We start from the raw sequence: 23,759 nt of genomic DNA, 5'->3' as shown, positions 1-23,759 counted from the left end.
GGGAGCTCGTGACCTCTACCTTGAAGTGGGGTGGTGGGGGTAGGGGCTTCTGTCCAGCAGGAAGGAGGGGTCTTGGGGCTTCAGCCCTGCAGGGCACACCTGCTGAGGCTGGGGGCTTCAGCAGGAGTGGGGCTGAAGCCCTGAGCCCTGGCTCCCAGCAGATGTGCCCCGGCTCTCAAACTTCTGAAGACTGTCGTATGCGGCTTGGAGGGCCAGTAAATTCGGCCACCCCTGGGCTATAGCATCAGAACTATTCCGGGAATCCAAGGGGGACTGGCACAATGGTTGCAAAGTGCACCCATCTGCCATAAGGGTGATCCCCTGCGGTTAGTCACTCTCAGGGTTGGCACTGATATTGGTTTCACAGATGAACTCTGAATGAACTCTTAATAATCTGGTGCCATAAAATATGCTGCCCAGAACAATTTCCTGGTTCACTGCACCAAGAGAGGCTAAGCCATTGTCCAGATTCTTCACTGCAGAATAACTATGATGTGAGCAATTGAAATTCAAAGCAAATGCGAGATTAGAGCTAGATTTATTCCTCATTCCTTTTAAGAACTATTGTTGTTTTACATAGTTACAGCCCTTCCACCCCCAAAGCTCTCCACAAATGTTAGTGAGAGGTTTAAAAACTATGCACTGGATTACTCCACCCACTTTTGAAATGCAGCCCCTTCTGGGGTGGAACACAGCAGCTGGTTAACAGCCCACAGCAACACAGCACAGCAGTTTATGGCAGGAGGTGACCCCTGTTATTTCTAGATAACAGAGTAGCGATGGCAGCATGTACTACCTTCTTCTGGGCAGTGCTTGAACTGGGAAAAGGCTTCAGGTATGCCCCCCCCCCCCCCCCCCCGCCGCGCACTCTTTTTCTTCAACTCCACCACCGCTTTTCCAGCCAGTGGTCTTCCCCCAAAGCCAAGCACCGGTGGCGAGAAATAGGGGTCTGGCACAATCATATATCCCCCCAGCTGAAGCACAGACCCAGGGTACTTTAGGGCTCAGCCTGTCCCTTCCCCTTATCCAGGTTTTCTCCCAACCCCACTGGCTGTTCTTGGTGAGTTATTTTCACATCCTTGATTCTGGCCTCCACTTCCCCCCCAGTTCGGGGAGCCTCTACACTCAAGATGCCGTCATGGGACAGCGTGGCTTTAACTCGCAGGGGGTCGACATCCAGTGGGAGGATGTATGTCCTGGTGAATTCCCGGGAGATGAAGCCATGGCGGTCAGCTTTCTGGGAGTGCTGAGCTGTCACCTCCAGCAGGTTGTCCACTGTGCGGACGGCGATCTCGTCAGGCAGGAAGTGGCAGACATCCAGAAACACCTGGAATTTGTGCTCATTGAGGTTGATCTCGGAGATCCCTCGGTCCAGCTGCTTGTTGATCCGGGGTCTGATGTAGTACCCATGATACAAAGTGGGGGCTAAAATCTCTGCAGGGGACACACCTGCAAGAGACAGAATGAGGAGCAGAGGGTCGCTTCACATCCTGGGATGGAGAAGAGCAACAATGAGACCAAGATAGGCAAAGGGGAATGTTAGCAGGACTGGCAGAGTCTGGGACTTGGCAGGCAGCTGTATGGGCTCTGTGCAAACCCACCACTTCTGTTGTACAATGGGAACTGAGTCACTAGCTTAGCCTCCCCATGTGTCACTGAAATGCTGCATGCAGCCCACTGAGTGCCACCCCATGCCACACACCAGCTGCACCCATCAGCTCTGCCGGGGCTGACATCCATCTGGGGGTCTGAACTAGGAGCGAGAGAGAATAGGTGATGGGTGGGGTGGGTGCTGTGAGGAGAGGAGCCCACAGCCAGAGCTGGACATGGAAAACGCTGAATGCAGAGATACTGGCATGAAGAACTAAAGCCCTTTGTGTGACACTGACATCAGGCTTTTCTTGGGGCTTTTGCCTTTTCACACTGTTGTGCTAGCACTTGGAGCCTGGTGAATGGTTCTGCTGCCTCCTGCATTCTTTCCCCTCTGGCTGCTGCTGCTCTGGCTTTGTCCAGAACCCACCAGCTCAGCTTTTCACTGCGCTGACTGGGGATGCAAAATCTCCCACCAGCAGCAGCTCTTTTCAAAAGCTCCTTAATCCAATGCCTGCCAGTCAGATTCCACCACAGCCTGTCCTGGGCAGTGGGCTAGGAGAGCTTCCCCTGCTGCTAAGGTCTGCAGCAGCCACTGCACCAGCCAAGGGGCAGAGAGCTTGCTGGCTAAACAGTCTTTCAGCTAATTAAGGAGAGAACCAATTTTTCCTAACAATTTTCAGGCAACTCTTTGCAATAAAAGAGCAAGACCCTTCTCTGGTATCTACACAGCGTCTTCATGACCTCTTTGGCATGGGCTGTGCCACGTGGATTGGCTGTTGATGGCAGCAGGGGCCCCACCAGCAGTCCGGATCAAAGGGGAGGATTTTGCTCCCCATGTGCTGTTTGTGCATGAATAATAAAAAGGGAGGGAAGGGCAAGGAAAGCGGGAATGAAATATGCAGCCATGAAGGAGGGAACTAGGAGAAAGATCAAGAGCATGATGGTTCCTAATTATTCTGGAGGCATCTCCTGATGCCCCTTGACCTGTCCTGGGCCCCCCATTAGCTTTCTTGATGATTCCAATCCGCCCACTGCAGCTGCTTATGTGTCTATGCAGGGGGGCTGGAACAAATTGTATAGTGGGGGGTGCTGAGAGCCATTGAACCAAACTGTAAACTCTGTATATAAGAGAAACCACTTCAAGCCAGGGGGTGCGGTAGCACCCCCAGCACCCATAGTTCCAGCACCTATGTGTCTGCAGGAGGTGATGTCCCAAGGGATGCACTCCAGACAGTCTCCTGCACTAGGAGAGAGCAAAAGTGAAGCCAGATGGGAGCCCGGCCTCTTTCTTACCTTCCCCAAAGTTCTGGTCATAGATCTTGCTGGGGTTGGCGAACTCATACTCCGTGCTCATGGGGTAGGCATGGGGGACCGTCCGCTCAGCCATGGTCTGTCAGGGAAGGAACCTTCAGCGTGCTCGCTGCCTCTGAGAGTGAGAAGGCTGCAGATTGTAAAGTTTTAATCGGGTGAATTCCATAGGGAGGTGTGTGTGATAAAGATACCGACCAAAATAGACACACAGGCCCAGGGACACTTAGCCAGGAGGTTTCAGAGTAACAGCCGTGTTAGTCTGTATTCGCAAAAAGAAAAGGAGTACTTGTGGCACCTTAGAGACTAACCAATTTATTTGAGCATAAGCTTTCGTAAGCTACAGCTCACTTCATCGGATGCATACTGTGGAAAATACAGAAGATGTTTTTTTACACACAAACCATGAAAAAATGGGTGTTTATCACTACAAAAGGTTTTGGAAAGCGCCTCACTGCATTCCTGCTGGGGATCTAGCCACAGTCTGCAGACAGGGAGGGGCTGCGGCTATTGGGTGGCTAAGTTTAAGGCTCCAGAAAACGAAATGTGCTGTCATGATTGATGGAAAGCCAAAGGGCTAGGATTCCCTGCTCCAGGGTACTGGATGTGCTGGGGCAACCGGGCAGTGAAGTGGAATGGGGGAGCCTGCAGGACTGGAACTGGGAGGCATAGGCTGAAGGGGGCTCAAGGGAAGGTGAGAGAATGGAGGCACAGCCTAGGCAGAGTTACATGGGGTTTTCACTAAGGGGCGGGCATGTGCTAGGTGCTGAATCAGGGCTAGGTGCTAGCACCTCCTGAGCTCTGATCCCATCTCTGACCAATGATGTGTTCTGTGGCCTTTCCCCTCATTGTGCTGTGCCCTTCCCATCTGTAAAATGGGGTTAACACTGCCCACGTGCCTACCCCTCCACCCGATGAGGATTAATTAGCTAATGCTGGGAGATGCTTTACATAGTGTTACATTTTTGTCCAGTACCCTCACATACAACACACGTCTTGACTGGAATCCAAACAGGCTGTTGTGTTGTTATTGGCTAAAAGTTTAAATAAAAAGTGATACATTGTTGCAACAAATGTTCTAGCCTCCACCTGGGCTTGATTAGCCTGGAGTTTAGAACTGTGCTGGGACACGGGGCATTTTGTGGGAAGTAGCAAGGCCCTTCTCCAATTCACTTCCTCATGAATCATTCTCTGTTTAACAAAATCTAAGGGAGCCAGATTTCCAGAGGTGCTGAGCAGCCACTAGCCAGGATTGAGTCTTCATCACTCAGTGGGTGTAAAGTTCTGTGTGCATGTGCTAAATAGTCTGAACACTTCCCCCAACTCCACCCCCACCCCCTGCCCACTTGAAAATGAGCCTCTAAAAACTAATGGGCTAAAATGATCCCTGGCCTTACTCTAGTGTCAGGGTTTCAGTGTCACAGAGATGGATGCAGTGGAAATGCCTACGACAGACAGGCCTTAGTTATTTGGGGGCTGGATTTGTCCCAGATCCGTTTTTAAAGTCCTGAATGGGTTGGTCCCCACATAAGATCCTTGTGCTCTGAAACTAGAGCTGCCTTGAAGGCTCCAAGTCTCCAAAGCACCAGTGTCATGTCTTTCTTGTTTCCATGATATGCAATCCAAGGAGACACTTACAGCCTGGGCTGTAGCTGCCCCCTGTACCAGCTGCCCCCCTTGCCAAGAGCTGCAGGATTGACAGCAACCTACCCACCCGGCACAGTTGTAGTTAGACCCTGGAGCTGTGAGGGAAACCCCCCCCCCCCCCCCCCCCGTGGGTCAGCCCCAAGCACAGGAAATAGCACTGGGTGGGGGCATGGTCTCCACTCACTTATAAGTCAGAGAGAGCAGGTGTGATTCTGCTGTCACCTAAAGTCAATGGAATTTACATCAGTTGCAATAGGTGAGCGCAGAATCGGAGCCAGTGAAGTTCATAGGCAGGGCTGCTTGCTCCCTATTAATATGATTATCTAGGCGCCCCAGTCTTTGGCCAAGACCCCACTGTGCTAGACGCTGTACAAACACAAAACAAAACAACAGTCCCCGCCCCAAAGAGTTGTCAAGCTACCCAGGGCTCTACCTGTCCCTGCCTACATGAGATGTGTTGGTGGAGAGCCCCCAGCTCACCCAGCAGAACCCTTTCAGTTGTAACGGAAGGATGCTCTTCCCTTGGGATTTACCGACGGAGATCCGAGTGTCTCTATGGAGCAGTCTGGTGGCCAACCCATCGGAGCACAAGTGTGCAGACCAGAGGCAGGGCACTGTCAGGAGAAAGTTCCCAGCAGTGCCTTTGGGGAGGTGCCAGCATGCATACATAAGCCACACCCATTGAAAGAAGGGGAAGAGGAAGGAACAAGTGTGACACCCAAACAGAAAGGAATGAAACCAGAAATACAGCATTGCTGTCAGGCTTGGCGGCAGCTGGCAAGATGACGGGCAGCTGCACTCATACCATCACTGCATGTTTCTCGATTATCCTTAGTAATCAGACTCACTCAGTGTTAAATTTAACCCAGTGGCTTATATGAGTCACTTTTTATTCCCAGCAGCGCTATGAATACAAATAAGGCTCAACTCCGGGGTGAGCAGGGGTAATGCACCAGAAAACTTGGATGCAAACCTGGGTGAGGTACTAGCAGAAACACATGCATGGGACAAGGTAACTGGTGATTTGCTCAGGACTGGCACTTCAAGGGCTTCTGCAGGTCTGGCTTGAGGGGCAGCAGCAGATCCATAGGGAGGCAGTAGCAGGGCTGGATTCTCACTCTTGTTGCTCTCTGAGATGTTCCGGCTCTGGAAGGTCCCCTTCCACCCTCTCTTCACTTGTGAACTAAGCAGGATCAGAGCCCAGCTCTGCACAGGAGAAAGGATCCTGTCTCAGCTCAGGGCCCAGGCAGCACTTCTCCTTGTTCCTTCGGGACTCAGTGCTTCCGGGCACAGTGGCTCTGCTGGCTAGCTGGCACACAGCTGTGCCATAGCCAGGTCTCACTGTGGGAGTTTCTTTGGGTGCTGCACATTAATTCCCAGCATCCATCCTGAGCAGCTGCATGCACACCATGGAGTCAGTAACACAAAGAAGGAAGAGGGAACAGCAGGGCCCTTGGGTGTGGCGTTGGTCTTCCCTCCACTGTGCTCTTGACAACTGCTGCTGGCTAAAACTCATGAGATTCCATCTCCCCTGGGGAAGCACAGAGATTGCAGGAGGAGTGTCTCCTGGAGCCTGTCTGTGAAGATGGCTTATCACTATTAGGAATAATAACGGGCTCCTCTACAGCGCCTTTCATCCAATAAGCGTTCCTTAGATTGTCAGTGCTTTGGAGCCGATAGATAGAAGCACAGCTTGCATGTCTGGGGAGCATGGTGGTGCATTAATAGCATTTTAAACGCTCTCCCAATACAGGTGGTGCCATTTATGTAACAGGTCAGTCTGAACTCATACCTCGACTGTGCTGAGCTCTCACCTTTCTCCAAATCTCCATTCAACTGACTTGAGCACTAGGGAAAAGACAAAGGTGCTGGGCTGACATACGCAGGGGGGCTGAGATCCTCTGTTCGCCCTTAGAACAGGCACAGAGCAGCAGCTGTTGAAGGTTCACACATACATTTTGCCCTGCTGTCTGCCCCTCCACCCTGTGGGTGTCTTGCCTGTGTCCTGTAGCTGCCCCCCCACCCCCCAGTGGGGTGAGAGAGAGAAGGGAAGAGGCCAGTAAGTAAAAACTGCTGAGAGGATGATCAACATTTTAGATTCAAATCTGACTTTTATTCCTGGTTTGCAAAATAGAGACAAAACTAAAAAACCCGTTAATACACGAGGGGTAACAGATCTGTACTGGCTGGTGGGAGGGGCAGGCTGGGGCAGACAGACGCTCACCAGCTGGGAGGGAGGGGGGTCAGGACGGACAGACACGCACCAGGTGGCGTGTGAGGGGGTCAGGAGGGGAAGATCTGTACAGGCGGGACGGGTCAGGACAGACATGGATCATCACCACCTGTGTGGGAGGTTGGGAGGGACAGAGTGATCTAACAGCGTTTTTCTGACTGTTTAAGTCCTGTGACTAAAGCAGGCCTGCAGCTGCTCTTCTGTAAGGATCGGCAGAGCCATCTCTAGGCTCATGTCTAACTTCAGGAACCAGATTCCAAACACGATGAAGACAACGGGCCCTTGTCACTTTCTGTGTGAGCCAAAGATAGGAGCTGCATTGATTGTCCTGGCATCTGAAGCAGCTGGGAACATCAGCCAAGCCTGGGGACTCTACAGATAAACAGTGCGTGGGGGTGCGGGGCTGGGCAGCTCTGATTCTTGCTGACCCACTAGGCTTTTTTTCCCCCTCCTCCTTAGCAGAGCATTCAAATCCCCTAGATAATTGACTGGCCACTGCTGAATGGAGCAGATGGAGAGCGGGGATAATAAAACTCCTGACATCACCCTTCCAGAGAGTTCAGCAGGGGGGCGAGGCCTGGACGGCAGTGGGTATAAAAAGCCCTCGCACACCAGTCCTTGAAGAACTCTGCTGCACGTAAATTCTTACTCTTCTCCCAGATAAACACAGATGGATATCGCCATTCACCATCCCTTGATCCGCAGACCCCTGTTTTCCTTCTTGACACCAACACGAATCTTTGACCAGAGCTTCGGAGAGCATCTCTCAGAGTCTGAGCTGTTCCCTACCTCGGGTGCTCTCAGTCCTTTCCTGCTGAGATCCCCCTTCCTAAGGACACCCAGCTGGCTAGAGACGGGATTCTCAGAGGTAACTTTTCTCTCTTCACATGCTTTGTTGTCTGCTGCGCATGCCTCCGGCTGGATCTGGAGCCGAGAGCCCAGCCTGGCTCCCCAGGGAACCCCTGGGAAGCTGCTTATAGGTTGTTATTAGAAAAAAACTTGGGGAAGGGAGCAACTGAAGGTGCTGTCCTTGTGTCCCTCCTCCCTGTGTCAGGCAGGATTCAGCCCTGCAGGCGCTGACCGGCATTATACCATTATACCCTTTGTGTAATAATAATACTTAGCCTCAGTCACATCTGTGAATCAAGCACCTTAAAATGCTTCACTAATGTCAATTAATTAAGCATCACATTCCTCCTGTGAAGTAGGTAAGTGTTATGATAGCCATGGGACAGAGGGGCAAAGTGATTTGCCTGAAATTTCACAGCAATCAGCAGCAGTGCAGAGAACAGAACATGGGAGCCCTGAACTCCCAGTTCACTCTCCTAACTATTACACCACACTCCCTCTGGGAGAAGGAATATAACCCAGGAGTTCTGACTCCCCGTCACCTGCTGTACCATCTTGATCACACTTCCTCTTTCCTTTCACAGTTTTCAGCCATTGCTACACGGCACAATTCCTTATCTGCAGCTGTCATTTCTCTGGTTTGGCTTCACTTCTGTTGAATCACAAAGGAGAAGTAGAGACTTCTGCTTAAGGATGTTGAGGGTCTCCAGGCATCAAATCCTGGGCATCCTCTTGGTTCATAAAAAGAACAGGAGTACTAGTGGCACCTTAGAGACTAACCAATTTATTTGAGCATAAGCTTTCGTGAGCTACAGCTCACTTCATCGGACTCTTGGTTCATGAGTCTCCCTGGCCTGATTGCCAAACTAGACTAGACCCTCCTGCTTACCCCACGGCCTCATTCTTGGGCCCTGTTTCACTCTTATGTTTTAATGCTGGCTAGGAAGGTGAGATCTGCACCCCCTCTGTAACCATACCAATGCTGGTTTCAGAGTAACAGCCGTGTTAGTCTGTATTCGCAAAAAGAAAAGGAGTACTTGTGGCACCTTAGAGACTAACCAATTTATTTGAGCATAAGCTTTCGTGAGCTACAGCTCACTTCATCGGATGCATCCGATGAAGTGAGCTGTAGCTCACGAAAGCTTATGCTCAAATAAATTGGTTAGTCTCTAAGGTGCCACAAGTACTCCTTTTCTTTATACCAATGCTGCTCTGTGAAGTGCCCAGCAGGAGGTGCTAATGCATGAATACTCCTTTCTCGAGCCTGAATGCAGCACCTGAGTTTCACTAGCACAGGGGGTGCAAGTGCTGAGCTCACTTCCAAACCTGTATCCCTCTCCCCCGAGAGTTTAGTGCCTTACTCTCAGGTTTGAGTGACACGATACAGTACAGCAGTGCCTATGATTTTACTTTCCTCCTCAGGTTAGGCAATCTGTGGGTTGGCAGGCATTTGAGAAGCACCCGAATTGTGAACAATCAGACTGGGAATGACATTGGCCAAGCCACAGAGCCTCTTCTATCTGCACAAAGGGTTAATTAGTTAAACAGAAGAGAGTAGATTATCACACCTATCTGCAGGGAACTGAGCATGAGCAGGTTTCCGGCAGAATCTAGCCTAGAAGGACAAGCAGACTGGGGTTCTGCTTTGCAAAGTGACTGCAAGCTGGCATGATGGGCTGGCTCCATGTCCTTCATCTTTTGATATATATGGAGAAAAATTGCTCAATATACAAGGAAAAATGTGTTCATTGTAACTGCTGGCCCAGCAAAGTCTGAGATCTGAGAGTCATGCTGGGCTCGTGCATAATCCTCAGTCATAAAGATTCTGTGGGCCAAACTCTGTCTTGTGTAATGGAGGGCCTTGCAACTGAGACTTAGCTTAAATAATTCCGGTGATGCTGCAGGAACCCTGTGTTTGTACAGAACCTAGCACAATAGGATCCTAGTCCATGACTGAGACTGCTACGTGCTACCGCACTAGAAATAAATAGTTACAGACTCTCTGGCTCCCTTTCCCAGAGGTGTGCTGACAGGTGTTAAAAGCAGTACAGTCCTAAAAACTGTTCTAAGACAATCCGTTCAGATGTGGATGCATATGGGGCACATGTGTTGGATAACAAGGGCCAAGTTGCACAGACTCCCTTTGCAGAGTAGAACTGCATTTTAAGAAAGGTGCAAAAGGAAATGCCCCTATCCCCACCTTGTAAATAATTTGCCTGCTCCTGGAGGATCATCTTCCTCTCAATCTCAAGGTTGAGCTAGAAAACAGTCCTCCCATGCTTCCCTGCTCCACTGCGTCTTTGGCTCGCATGTTTCTAATGAGCCTGAATGTGAAGAATGCCTTTATCCAGGAACTGGTGCTGTAGGAAAAACCTTAGTAAAGAACAACTCTCCGTAGCCTCTCGGGAGATCAGTGTAACTCCAGCACCCCAGAATAAGTCACTGTTGGCCCAATCTGCTCCAAGAACAGTGTCAGTGGATGGCTGATTGCACCTAGCACCGCTTGGATAGTAGTAAATGCAGACATCCCAGTGGGACTTCAGAAACAAGTTTGCCCCATTTGTATTTAGTTCAGGCATCATATCCCCATGGGGCAAATGCCCTCTTACTTGGCATCTGGTACCTTACCCAGACCAATAATTAGAGGGAAAGTTCTCAGAGGAATCAAACCAACAGGACGAACTGGCTTTGCCTTAATTGCAAACGATGGTGGCACAATCCCGGCCATTGTCTGACTGGGACCTGGAGAAACTCCTGGAAAGTCTATTGAGAATGGGATCTGGCTAGCTCCAGCAGCACAGTGGGCATATCTGCTGCTGATTTGCCCTCTCTGACCAGTTGCTTCCTGCACCTGAGGTCAGATTCATCCCTGTACGGATACACATCAGGGGAGACAGTGTGTGCCTTCCTTACTCAGGCCACCCGTGCAGGCTGGGGCAGTCCAAGTTGTGGCCTTGCTTCAAAGCCCCATATGGGGAGGTTCAGAATCCCTGGGAGGTAAGAACATGCTGACTTACACCCTCTCACCTCCAGAACTCCCCAGGCACTTGGGGTTGCTGCAGGGGTGGCACAGAGCTGGCAGATCCTGGGCATAACAGCTCCTTTTGCCAGGGGTATTGTGTAGTAGAGACAGCATCTGCCTGTCTTATGTTACAACCCCTTTGCGGCAACCCAGCTGATGCAAAGGAGCCGCGGAGAATGATGAACCACCAGACCCTCAGTTCCCACCAGCACTTGGCATCTTCCTCTCTGATCTTCTCAGCTCAGAGAAGGGCTTGGAATTCCTCCAGGAGAACACAGAGGAGAACTATGCATAGAATCTCAGTAGTTAATTTGTAAGAGAAGAGCCAGGGAAATTCTTCCCCCAAAACTGCCTGTTCCCTGACCCTCAATATCCCAGTCTGCCTTTTCCCCAATTCCATCTTCCCTATGGTTCCCCCTGTCATTTGTTAAGCACTAGTTCCCTGAGTTGTCAGACTTCAAGCCTTTGTCGGAGTCTCCCTCCTTCCACGGAATTTCACAGATCAATCACTGCAGAAGCTGGCAGAGCCCCAAGTTCACATCACCAGGGGCCCCGCACAAACTTCCCGCCTCCACGCAGCAATTCCTATGTAAATGTCCTTCAGCTCCAGCTCTGAATTGCTGCATGACAAGTGCTCATTCATCCCTCCAGGCCTTGCAGTTAGGAGTGGGAGGCAAAAAAACAGCTGCTTTGATAGCAATGCCCTAGTTGAAACACACTGGAGAGTTAGTAAACAACAGGCTTGAACCTTCTCTCAGTCTAGTGTAAATCAGGAGTCGCTCTGCTGAAGTTACATGGCTGTGAGTGGCAGAACAGGCCCTGGGTGTCTGAAGTTTTCAAGGGCATCGACAGCAGTAGGCTGTGAGCGAAGAGAAATGCAGGGACAGTCTGAAGAACTAGTGTCTAACAGAGTCTTAAAGGGACACTACCCTCTTGAAAGTCCCATTGCTGGCTGGAAAGTTTGTGCCTATTTAAGGCTCATCCAAAGTCCCTTGAAGACATAGGTCATCTTTCTACTTCATTGGACTTTGCATCAGACCCAGGGGTACAAATAACATCTTGGATTACTCTAACTGAAAGACATTAGGGGGAAATACTTTTTTCTCTTCATTTTCTTGACTTAGTGGCTCAGACCCAGTTACCTGTTGAACCAACTTCTGTGTGTTGCTTGGCACCAAAGTGTAGAGAGCTCAGTGTAATTAGGTTCAGCACTCTTGTTCAAAAACTAAATTTTAGGAAGGGAAACCCAAACAATTGAGGAAGCAAAGAGACCCCAAGTCAAAAGTGAGGAAACTGAACTGCTTAGAGTCAGCATGGAGGCTATTTAAGCATCTCATAACAGTCTCAGAAGGCATGTACATCCCTCAGCAAAAGAAAAATGAATTAAGCAGGAAGGCAAGAAGGAAAACAGTTTGGCTAAATGGCATGGTCCAAGAAGTTATTCAAGTCAAACAGGTACACTTCAGAAATGGGACATCAACCCTAGAGCATCCAAGAGAATGCAGCACTTCCTATACCTGGTAAAGAAAATTAAGAAGGCAAAAGATTAGCAGGGGGTGACTCAGCATTTCATACCAGGACAAATACTGATAAATGTATTTATCAATGATGAGGGCTTAGGTGGCAAAATTTGCCAATGACACATTAGTTAGGTTAGTCAAGACTCTGACTATACAGGGGGAAATGTGACCTGACTACACACAAGGTGGAGTCAAATGCAGTTGTTTTCTCCAGTGCTGACAAGACCCCTGTAAATATCAATAAGGGGAGCAGAAAGCCCCAAATAATTCTGTAAAAGAATTACAAACAAATAATAATAGATAATAAAAATTGGTCATATGCCAATTTATTGATCAATTTCTAAAAGTTCAAGTTACAGTGTGCCCCCTTTAACACTCCACAAGGAAGTATTTCTCCTCCGCTAGTCAAGACAAGAAGGCAAAGGCACTCAGATAATACAGTGATGGGCAGCAATAAAAAAACCTAGGTAGACAGAGACAACCCAGCATGACTGGGATCCAAGACTGAAACAAAGGGGTAAGTTAGACAGACTGTTCCTGCCTTAGTCAGCCCTTGAGGGGCAGGGCATGTTGGCCTCCCAATCTAGGGCTTGGTTCTACATCATTAAAATTCATAGGCGCTTTTCCGTTGACCTGCCTGATGCCAGGTGACACCCACAGCTAGCACTGGAGCTACTCTTCTCTAACCAGCCCCTTGGTTTGCAGATGCGACTGGAGAAGGACAAGTTTTCCGTAAATGTCGACGTGAAGCATTTCTCTCCTGAGGACCTAAAAGTCAAGGTGTTGGGGGATGTGATCGAGGTCCATGGGAAACACGAGGAGCGCCAGGTATATCTGCTCTGTGGTAAAGTCTGAACTGCCCCTGCACCTGTTAAGTAAGGATCTAACAAGATGGCAAAACCACCCTGTTGCCTGCTACTCTGAAATAATTTCTGTTCACTTTCATTAATCATTTCATTCTAACAAAGATGCCTATGTCCCGAATACATCCCCCTGACCTATCACAGCCTGGGCAGTAGCGGGGCAGAGATTATTGCTGTGGAAAACCATTCATAAAATGAACATTTCTGAACCTCTCTCTTGTTGGGAAGGGGCCAGGAGTGCAGGGATGGGAAAGCCCGAGTTTGGAGATTATTGAACTAATTAACATTGAGTCAGTTAACAATGAAAAGAATTTTAATAATTAAACCAAATGATGTATCAGACACTACCTATATTGTTAATCTTCATGATATGTTACTCTGGCAAAGACCCATAACAGCAGCTTGTACATGCAACTCAAAGGGTTGAATTTTGCTCTTGGTTACCTGAGTGCAGCTCCTGCTGAAGTTTGGCCCTTAATACCTATGTGACGGCTCGGAGGAGGGTGAAGTCAAAACTTCCTAGGAGCAAAGGAGCAATAGAGTGCTGTACTGGAGATCAGACGATTAGGAATCTGTGCATTGTAATGTACACTGAGACCCTGGGGAATGGCTGGGGGGTGGTACTGGCCATTTCTCTGCCTGGAATGTTTTAGGGGACAACAGTAGAACTCCGACAAATAAGGGCAATCTGATGAACTGAGTTAGGAAGCAAAAGCCCCACCATGAAATGAAGTTTGTAGGGTTCTCAAGCCTGCTACCAGCTTAAGCCTGGATAGCACAGCGCAGTATCTGAATTCAGTTTAGCCCTGCCACTTTGCCAAGGTCTCTCCAGACAGTGATGCTCCAAACTTTCTGAAACATTTCCCTTTTGGGCGGGCGCTTCCCAAACTTGACCTCAGCTCAGGGGGAATGTTGTTAGTTGGAATTGAGCTGGCACATCAAACCAGGGCTGTTCTTTTCCTTCCCTTTCAATAAGGATGAGCATGGCTTCATTGCCAGGGAGTTCAACAGGAAATACAGGATCCCAGCGGATGTGGATCCTCTGTCCATCACCTCATCCCTGTCTTCGGATGGAGTCCTGACAGTGAATGGACCAAGGAAACAAACCGATGTTCCCGAGCGCACCATTCCCATCACCCGCGAGGAGAAATCTGCCATTGCAGGGGCCCAGAGGAAGTAGGAAGCTGTATGAAACCAACTTTTCCATCCAGGAAAACCTTTCCATTGGATGCAAGCAGCGTATGCTGTACTGACTGGCCATACTTATTTATTTATGCTAAGGAAAGAGAACAAGCTCATTTGCTAACAAATAAAACATAAATAAGCATCTTGTGGTTTTGTCTTTGAATGTTAGGGTCTCGGATGTGGTGTCACTGCTACTATAGAAAAGCTTGGTAAGACTGTGCCTCTGGGATATATGCATGCAATTACTTATTATTTGTACTGTGATAATGTCTACAAGCCCCAGTCATGCACTAGAAACCCACTGTACTAGGTGTTGTACAAACACAGAACCAAAAAGATGGTCCCTGCCCCAAACAGCTTACAATCTAAGATACTATTGGTGTCCAGTCTGTAGGAAGCAGCATACATAGCCTGATTTAGACAGACTCCCCCATAGCCCACAGTGTCCCCCATAGCCAAGCCAGCTCTAAAATGTCTTCATATACCTCTGGTGCCAAACCCTGAAGATTTTATTTGATGTTTGCTCAGCCCTTCCTTGGTGTTTGCTACACCCTTGACTTGAGTGGGAGTTTTGACTGAATAAGGACTGCAGGATTTGAACCCGGAGAGCTGGAAATGGCAAGATGCTGTATTAGATGCTCACAAATATGAACGGGCCAGTGGTATTGGTGGGGGGAACAGGACACAGAACTGCATGATACACAATAGCATCATCTCCCTGCTCTAGGCCAGGCCCAAGGGATTGCTGTGCTTAGTGGGACTAAAGTGAATCCTCCTACTGAGCATGGAGATCAGGAACCAGCAGCAAAAAGCAAAGCCTTTCTCCGGGCTCCTCAGTAGCTTCTCTAGTTTGTGTTGGCCACAGGCTAGGAGGGTGATGACTGAACCTCTGACATTGGCCCCATGCTCCCATTCTCTCCCTCTCGGAGGCACATAGGTAGTGGGAAGCTGAGAAGAGAGTTGCCTCCAGAGGACTCTGCAAGCTGCAAGTTTCAGAGAGGGCAGAAGTTTAGTTTGAACCCTCCCCGCACTGCCCCTTTCTTGCAGGCTGATGATGGAGGAATGGGGGGCTCAAAGAGCTGGTGGAACATTTATAGGCTCAGAGGACATCAGGCTTCATGAAACCAAAGTCTCCCCCAGCCTGAGGCACTAAGGAACACTTTGCGATGCTGGTTTCACTTTATATGAAGACATTTTTTGCTATCACCTGGTTGCATGATCCATTTTTCCTCAATATTTCTGTCTGGATCAGACATCTACAAATCCCAGATTCCTCCTGACTGTGTCTTACAAGCATCAGAAAAGTTGCTCTGGGGGAAGTGAATTTAATTGGTTCAAAAACTCCAGGACAGCCTAAACCCACTCTAGTTATGGGCATTAGATGACACTTAAGGGAGGAAAATTTCATCGGAAATCTCTAGAATGGCCCACGTCATGAGGAAATGTCCAAAGGCTGCAACTAATTCAGAGCAGACACAGGTTACAGTTGCAAAGCTGTTGTATACACAGTTACAGCAACAGCAGAGAAAAATATCCTGCTCTCATGGTACAAATCACATCACTCTGAAACTATGCAGCCAGTGCCCTTCAAACAATAAATAGCAGTTGACGTATAAAATGTTCAGCTGATTGTAGAGTGATATAAAATGCTACAGAGTTTGCCATCAATTGTCACCAGCAGCTCAACCCTGAGGGATGCTGACAAAGGGAAAGCAATGATAGCATTGATCCAGTTTAGTCTGTAACTCTAGCACAGAAGGGAGTAGAGAGAATTGCCATGTGCAGATCTGTCCCGTGATGTACGAGTGGTGACATTACTCTTGGATCCTAAACTTCACTTTCTCAGATAGTTCATTATCTTCGCCTCACTAGACACATGAAACATTTCAGAAGTGACAGATTTTGAAGCCAAATATGCCATTCCCTAGGGCCTTAAAGTGACAGAAATAAAATTAAATTAATCAGATTTTGTGGAAAACTAACTGGTCACACTTATAAACAGCCACTTGCTGATGAAATTCGGTTACATCTTTAAAACACTCTCGGGTCTATTTGTCTTGGTATCATGCCAAGGGAAGCCACACTCTCAGCAAAAGGAAATGTCAGAGTCCTCTGTGCAAAGTAAAAATTAAAATGTCAGAAGGCAGAAATAACATATGGAGCGACAAACAATAGGGCATAAGCCTCAGAAAGCATTTACTTGTCACTCTGATGCCCTGTGTTTTAATATCAGAAATGTTTCACGACTTGAAGGATGGTCCCTTAGCAGCAAACAGGTTGGAGTCATTCTAACCACTGGGCTGATCTCAGGTTAACCGCCTCTCTCTGCTCCTATTGCTCCTGCTGTGCCCCCTCCTGTTCTTTTCCCCGAATTTCACAAATGAGGGGAGTTCTGCCTTGAGGAGGTCCATAATCTATCATGTAGCAGGACCGTGCAGTCGGTTTAACTGGAGGGGGTTCCAGCTCAGGCTGGTGTCCAGGAAACCAATGAGGTTCTTGTTTAAATCCTGAGAGCAGAAAGGAGAAAACTGATGAGTTAAAGACAAAGCAACGAGAAGGCTATTGTCAGGAAATGAGACAACAGGAAGAACAAATCCAGGGGCAGACCCAACTTCTACCAGCCTATAGGGAAGCTGAACACAGGTTGAAGGATATTATGCACTCTCAGCCAGTTGGCATTTTCCAGGGTTTTGTCATAATTCCTGGACAAAGAACACATTGAAAAGATCCTGTATAAGGTGCTAGGGTCCCGTAGCATAGGATTTCGAAAGCACCTAAGTGCTATCCCATCCTAGGTCTGGAAAGCCAAACAATCCACTCAACAGTTCTGGAAACATTGCCAGATTTAAAGGTGCAGATTATGGAGCTTTTACATCTTGCTCTGAAGAACCAGGTATTGGCCATGGACAAAGATGGGATACAAGACTAGAAAGAGCTATGGTCTGATTTGGCGGGGCAGGAGGTTGGGTACTGGAATGGAAAGGCCAGATGTGCTCTGACACAGATAGGAGTCAGGGATTCCAGACTAGATGGAGTAGTATTTTGATCTGTTCTTGTAAATTCTGTTCCCATCCCATCTCTCTCTCCAGAGAGAATTTGGTCCACAATGTCAGTCTTTTTATCCATTATGCTTTAATCTGACGATACTGTAGGCATGTTCTGCTTTAAAATGTTATACCCATATGAATATTCCTCATGTCCCTTCTACAATGTCACGTGTAAGGTGAGAGATTAGCAAAATGTCCCTAGCTGGAGTGAAATGTCTTCACAGCCGTCAAACACAGCCGGAAAATGAGATTGAATAGATAGAGGGATGAGCTGTTTTCTGCAAAGTAGATGTTTGTAAGGGTCTAAAACTGACGAGGCAGAGGGTCAGGAGCAACAAATAGGGATTTTGGATCAAGAGCCTCACATGTAATTTTGATGAGGAACTTTAGCCTCTCAGTCTGAAGAATATAAAGAGAACACCCGAGATACAAACACCACAGATCCTGTGGGACTGGAAATAAGAGCTACCATTTAGATCTAGGGGCATGACTCAGTAGGGAATGGACACGCTGGAACTCTTTTTTCTTCTCCTATCATATGATTGTCATTTAAAAACTTCTTTTTAGCTACCACACAGATCAAAGTGACTACACTTCAGTTCCATGCACCTACTTCTTGAGCCGTGATGCCTTTCCTTGTTGTAATCTGACGAATAAATTGATTCAAAGTAGTGAGCATACTGAAAGGAAAAGCCCATGTTTAGTGCAGCAAAATATAAGTAAACAAACATCTAATAAAAAAAATACTGCATATCTGTTAAAGGAATAGCCTGCTCGCCAAAGCATCTGAAATCATAATCCCTCTTTACGCTCTGGGTAAGCTAAAGGCCATTGCAGAATGGACGTGCCTGTAGTTTTGTCACATGAAACCTGATATCATTAATGCCAAGGAGCCCAGTGATATGGTGAGGGGAAGAACCATGAGTCCAAAGCAGAAACAGCTCTGGCCTGTGAAACACTGCTGAGTTATGAGTGGCTCAGACCATGGCACAAACTGACTTCAATGGCTTTGCCGGGGAGTAACTGAAGGGCAGAATTTGCACAGTAACTTGTGGCTTATGGATTCTGCCCTTGAGTCACTAGCTAGGGGCAGGACATTAACAGCAAAGGAAAGAACACCAGGAACCAGGTGAAAGTAAAGTGAGTGGAGCTGAGAATGGTCAAAGCTGAGTGAGACTGGGCCTTTTTAGTGATGGATCAGAGGTTGGGTGTTGGAGAGCAAAAGGAAATTTCTCAAGTTCTTACCCCTGCTAATGGGGTCAGGGTGGAGCAAACAGTGAATGAAAGAGGCTGTAGGGCTGGGGCTTTTGACTGTATCTGCTATTTCACTTTTAGAGGTCAATCAAAAGGACAGGAGGAACAGAAAGTTTGTACCTGGGAAGGAAGCGGTTTTGGCTGTGCGATTTTCCGGATATCATACCGCTCCTGGTTCCAATTCCCCATAAGGGTTTTCTTGGAGTAGGCATCCTCATTGGTGGTGCATCTCCAGCCATACTGGCTAAACTTGGAGGTGCTGTTCCAGTCCGTCCACACTTCTGCATGGCCGGTGGCATGTATCAAGGAGCCATGGTGAGGGTTATAGAAACAAGATAGGGACATGACCTAGGAACAGAAACCCAAAAACATATTGGGGATGTCAACAAACAGCACTCTTGAAATATGTTCTTCACCCTCCCAGCAGCTGGGCATGCAGCTCCCAACCCTTCACTTAGCAGAGCAGCATTTATTTTTATCAATGCAAAAACTTTAGTTTGAATTTGTGTGTGTGCATGTGTTTGTAATTTATCTTTCCTTACTTAGATAATAACACTTAGTTCTTTTCAGCTTCATCAACCGTCACAAGCTATACTAGACCCTTCAGAATAATATTATCCTCATTTTCCCCAAGGCCACAGCGAGCTGTCTGAGCTGGGATTAGAATTTGTGAATTGCAAACTCCACGTCATCTGTTCAGACCTTTTCCTATTTGAAGTCTTTTAGGGTTATTATTCGAGTGATACTTAACAGAGTTTCCTTCCACTGACTGAAAGGATAGCTAATGACAGGAGGATAGCTAATGTGAAGCCAATTTTTAAAAAGGGCTCCAGAGGTGACCCTCGCAATTAAAGGCTGGTAAGCCTGACTTCAGTACCGGGCAATCTGGTTGAAACTATAGTAAAGAACAAAATTGTCAGACACATAGATGAACATAATTTGTTGGGAAATAGTCAACATGGTTTTTGTAAAGGGAAATCATGCCTCACCAATCTTCTAGAATTCTTTGAGGGGGTCAACAAGCATGTGGTTAAGGGGGATCCAGTGGATATAATGTATTTAGATTTTCAGAAAGCCTTTGACAAGGTCCCTCACCAAAGGCTTTTTAAGCAAAGCAAGCAGTCATGGGACAAGAGAGAAGGTTCTCTCATGGATTGGTAGCTGGTTAAAAGATAGGAAACAAGGGTAGGAATAAATGGTCAGTTTTCAGAATGGAGAGAGGTAAATAGTGGTGTCCCCCAGGGGTCTGTACTGGGCCCAATCCTATTTAACATATTCATAAATGATCTGGAAAAGGGGGTAAACAGTGAGGTGGCAAAATTTGCAGATGATACAAAACTACTCAAGATAGTTAAGTCCCAGGCAGACTGCAAAGACCTACAAAAGGATCTCTCAAAACTGGGTGACTGGGCACCAAGATGGCAGATGAAATTCAATGTTGATAAATGCAAAGAAATGCACATTGGAAAACATAATCCCAACTATACATATAAAACGATGGGGTCTAAATTAGCTGTTACCACTCAAGAAAGAGATCTTGGAGTCATTGTGGATAGTTCTCTGAAAACATCCACTCAATGTGCAGTGGTAGTCAAAAAAGCGAACAGAATGTTGGGAATCATTAAGAAAGGGATAGATAATAAGACAGAAAATACCATTTTGCCTGTATATAAATCCATGGTATGACCACATCTTGAATACTGCGTGCAGATGTGGTCGCCCCATCTCAAAAAAGATATATTGGAATTGGAAAAAGTTCAGAAAAGGGCAACAAAAATGATTAGAGGTATGGAATGGCTGCTGTATAAGAAGCGATTAATAAGACTGGGACTTTTCAACTTGGAAAAGAGACAACTAAGGGGGGAAATGATAGAGGTCTATACAGTCAAGACTGGTGTGGAGAAAGTAAATAAGGAAGTGTTATTTACTCCTTCTCATAACACAAGAACTAGGGGCCACCAAATGAAATAGGCAGCAGGTTTAAAACAAACAAAAGGAAGTATTTCTTCACACAACGCACAGTCAACTTGTGGAACTCCTTGCCAGAGGATGTTGTGAAGGCCAAAATTATAGCAGGCTTCAAAAAAGGACTAGATAAATTCATGGAGGATAGGTCCATCAATGGCTATTAGCCAGGATGGGCAGGGATGGTGTCCCTAGCCTCTGTTTGCCAGAAGCTGGGAATGAGCGACGCGGGATGGATCACTTGATGATTACCTGTTCTGTTCATTCCCTCTGGGGCACCTGGCATTGGCCACTGTCAGAAGTCAGGACACTGGACTGGATGGACCTTTGGTCTGACCTAGTATGGCCGTCTTATGTTCTTATGAATAGTAGCTGGAAGGGTATACAAAACAGAATGGCAGACAGTAACTGTGTTGCTGTCATAAAATCAATTCTTATTATACTGTGTAATCCACACAGAAAGCTTTAAGTACTATCATATACGGCTAGACTCTCCTCCCCCCGGATGGAATTATCATTATAGTTATGAGTATAGGTACAGTCTGCTGGAACCTGCTGGGGCTCTGCCCCTACAGTTCAGGAAGAGGTCTTCAGATTTTCATTATGATAGTGAATCAGAGTGGGGATTGAGAGTGGATCCTAATTCAGGCAGCTGAATTCCAACACTGGAAAATTCTAGTCTTTGAAATTAGTAAGTTCCTCAGAACTGCAAAATACACACATTGTTCTGAGCAAGAATCTTGGGACATGGCTGAAGATTTCAAACATCCCAATGTTTGGATCTGGAGTTCTGGTTTGGGCACTTTTGTAGAGAAAAGAGGTTTTGGAAATAGAAAATAAAACATTATTATTACAATTTATTTGTAAGGTGTTGACAATGGACTCAGCTCCACACAAGATACAAAGGAAGACACAGTCCAATAGCTGGACAGCTCATGAACACAACAGGAGGCCCAAAGGGTGGTGCTAACCTTGGCCCTGATTCTGCAGTGATCTTCATCTGGGTGCTTAAAGATTCTCCCCGCCCCGATTGGAGGCTGCACTTTTCAGAGATGGGTTAGTATTTGAGGTTCTTGGAAGAAGAAAGTTTTGAAAAGGAATTTGAAGAATGTGTTGATGGTGAATGGAAAAAGGAAATGAATCTACAAAAGTCTATGAACAGAATCAAGTAGTCTGATGTTTTCCGAAGAACACTATAAAGGATCAGGAGCCAAGGGAGACATGGATACTAGCCCTGTACAAAAAATACCTCAGACTCTGTGGACTCTGATGGGCCCAGTGACATAAGACTCTGCTCCATGGCACACAACTGTTCTGGAATCACAAACCCTGCGTCCTGTTCTTAGCTATGCAGTTCATCCAAGGGTCTCAGACAAAAGTTCCACACAGGAACCTCAGAACACTGGTGTGGACATGAGTGCAGCAACTTTACTGGGCTGGTGTAGCTGATGTTAAACATCCAAAGGCTGTACCAATGGAGGAGGAGCAGGGACCAGGAGCTGTGGCAGGCAGCCAGAAAAACTGATTTGATCACGTTTATGAGCTCATGTCCTTATCATCAACTAGTGCTGATGTCACCAGCTACTGTGAATCTGTGAAGTGAGACACTTGTAACGCTTTTTGTTTACTGAAAACTTTTGTGAGCAGAGGTTGCCAGAGCAACACATCTGGACACTTAGCAATGACTTAAAATTAAACATGTGCATAAAAGCTACCCACGTGGGCAGCGAGATCAGCAGCCAGATCAGCTATATTGCTTAGCTCAGTAGCTACCTCCAAGTGCCAGAATACTACCCAGTACTCATTACAAAGCCTCATGTATGGTGATTAGCCTCAAAAATGTATCACTTGAGTTAGATAACTAACTCCCCCTCAGCATGGACCTGATCCAAAGCACACTGAAATCAGTTAAAAGACTTCCACAGATTTCAGGAGGCATTGGATTAAGCCCTATATGAAGAAAAACTCTATTTACCTAAGGCCAAACAGGCATGTGACATCTCTATTACAGAATGATTATTACATTGAAAAGTTAGTGTCTATACAGTGGTTTGAGGCTGAAATATGCTATCTCAGGGCTAAGGACTATTGTTTAATCAAATCCAAAACACATCTTAGTGTAATGTTCAGGTTACAAGTTGAAATGCTGAAAATTCTGGAAATGCAAATCATAAATTGGCATGTTTTATGGGATACACTTAACGGCACAAACAGTAACACACAGAGCTATACAATGAATCTGGGAAAGGGGGCCAGGAACTATTCCCCATGGGTGACATAGCCGAATTAGCATTACAACTGGAAGGGAACAGTAGTACACTTCGGTTTGTTTAGAGATGTAACGTTAACAATACTACTTTAATGGAGAGTTTTGTGCTGAATTTCCCTGTTTGTTTTGCTGATGCTCAAATAGACTGGTGAGTCTCTAAGGTGCCACAAGGCCTCCTTTTCTTTTTGCGGATACAGACTAACACGGCTGCGACTCTGAAACCTGTTTGTTTTGTACAGAAAACGAATGAACAAAGAATAAAACAAACCAGAAGCTGGGCAGTGGAGAAAAGAAGACGCTTTCAGTAGCCGCAAGCGCCTGAGTGACTGTGACCTGCAAGGGGAGCTCTGCCCATGCGGGGAGGACTGCTCTCCGGGCGCAGAGCTCCTACCAGGCAAGGTCAGCGGCGCTGCAGGCAGAGACCCGAGCACAGGGCTCCCATGCTGCCAGCATTGGCTCCTTGGTCACCGCCCTCTACGAGGCCCCAGCCAGCCCATTGCACCCAAGCAAGCCCCTCCCACGTCTCTGCCCGGCTCCCCCTTGCATGACGGGGGCCTCCGCCACGGAGCTCGGCCCCCGCCGCGGCCCCCAGAAACGCCCCCGCCATGCCCAGCCCGAGGACCTCGGGCGGCAGGCCCCGCCCACCGATTTAGCCCCGCCCACGCGCACGACAGGCCCCGCCTCTTAGCTCACCCTGACCCGCCCGTGAATCACAGACCGCGCCCCCTAGCTCCGTGGCCGGGCCCTGGGGCGATGAAGTCACCGGCGGGGACGTTACGCGTCCCCACGCGCCGCCGGGGAAGAGGAGGCGCCGCTTTGGGGCGCGGACTCGCCAGCGGGTCCCGCCGCGACAACCGAGCGCCGCTTGGAGAGGCGGAGCCGAGCCTGTTCCCATGGAAGCCGGGAAGCGCGTCTGACGTCACGCGCCGCGCGCCGGAAGTGAGGCAAATCAGCACGCGGAAGTGACGGGCCAGGGGAGTGACGGTCTCTGCATAGGTGAGTGG

General features: G+C 47.7%; 4 protein-coding genes across 8 annotated transcripts in view; 2 read left to right on the top strand and 2 right to left on the bottom strand.

Annotated features, from left to right (window-relative positions):
• Positions 1 to 539: 539 nt before the first annotated feature.
• On the bottom strand, positions 540 to 23,584 carry HSPB2 (heat shock protein family B (small) member 2). 2 transcript variants are annotated; one of them, XM_037882125.2, is made up of 3 exons: positions 23,449 to 23,584; positions 2,887 to 3,034; positions 540 to 1,449 (listed from the first exon to the last, which is right to left on the bottom strand). In XM_037882125.2, exons 2-3 carry the CDS (start codon positions 2,978 to 2,980, stop codon positions 998 to 1,000), a joined length of 546 nt encoding a protein of 181 aa, XP_037738053.1. In that variant the 5' UTR covers positions 2,981 to 3,034; positions 23,449 to 23,584; the 3' UTR covers positions 540 to 997. The 2 variants fall into 2 exon arrangements, with proteins under 2 accessions (XP_037738053.1, XP_007060544.1); XM_007060482.4 differs by lacking the exon at positions 23,449 to 23,584 and adding an exon at positions 18,642 to 18,781.
• Positions 7,270 to 14,362, top strand: CRYAB (crystallin alpha B). Its single transcript, XM_007072653.4, has 3 exons — positions 7,270 to 7,649; positions 12,878 to 13,000; positions 14,012 to 14,362. Exons 1-3 carry the CDS (start codon positions 7,452 to 7,454, stop codon positions 14,213 to 14,215), a joined length of 525 nt encoding a protein of 174 aa, XP_007072715.3. The 5' UTR covers positions 7,270 to 7,451; the 3' UTR covers positions 14,216 to 14,362.
• On the bottom strand, positions 13,327 to 23,628 carry C22H11orf1 (chromosome 22 C11orf1 homolog). 3 transcript variants are annotated; one of them, XM_043534065.1, is made up of 5 exons: positions 23,449 to 23,628; positions 20,739 to 20,858; positions 18,642 to 18,869; positions 17,881 to 17,947; positions 13,327 to 16,727 (listed from the first exon to the last, which is right to left on the bottom strand). In XM_043534065.1, exons 3-5 carry the CDS (start codon positions 18,864 to 18,866, stop codon positions 16,552 to 16,554), a joined length of 468 nt encoding a protein of 155 aa, XP_043390000.1. In that variant the 5' UTR covers positions 18,867 to 18,869; positions 20,739 to 20,858; positions 23,449 to 23,628; the 3' UTR covers positions 13,327 to 16,551. The 3 variants fall into 3 exon arrangements, with proteins under 3 accessions (XP_043390000.1, XP_007060545.1, XP_043390001.1); XM_007060483.4 differs by lacking the exon at positions 20,739 to 20,858 and having other exon boundaries at positions 23,449 to 23,574; XM_043534066.1 differs by lacking the exons at positions 20,739 to 20,858; positions 23,449 to 23,628 and adding an exon at positions 23,024 to 23,317.
• The window catches only part of ALG9 (ALG9 alpha-1,2-mannosyltransferase), a 122,799-nt gene continuing 122,657 nt past the window's right edge, over positions 23,618 to 23,759 (top strand). The window contains exon 1 of one of the 2 annotated variants that reach the window (XM_037882124.2): positions 23,618 to 23,751. The gene's annotated coding sequence lies outside the window, so the exon portion shown is untranslated. The remainder of the gene's footprint in view (positions 23,752 to 23,759) is intronic. The other variant, XM_043534057.1, reaches the window with a different exon arrangement.

This window comes from Chelonia mydas, chromosome 22 (assembly GCF_015237465.2).
Source record: "Chelonia mydas isolate rCheMyd1 chromosome 22, rCheMyd1.pri.v2, whole genome shotgun sequence".
Classification (NCBI taxonomy): Eukaryota; Metazoa; Chordata; order Testudines; family Cheloniidae; genus Chelonia; species Chelonia mydas.
This window is presented reverse-complemented; position numbering and strand designations above follow the sequence as displayed.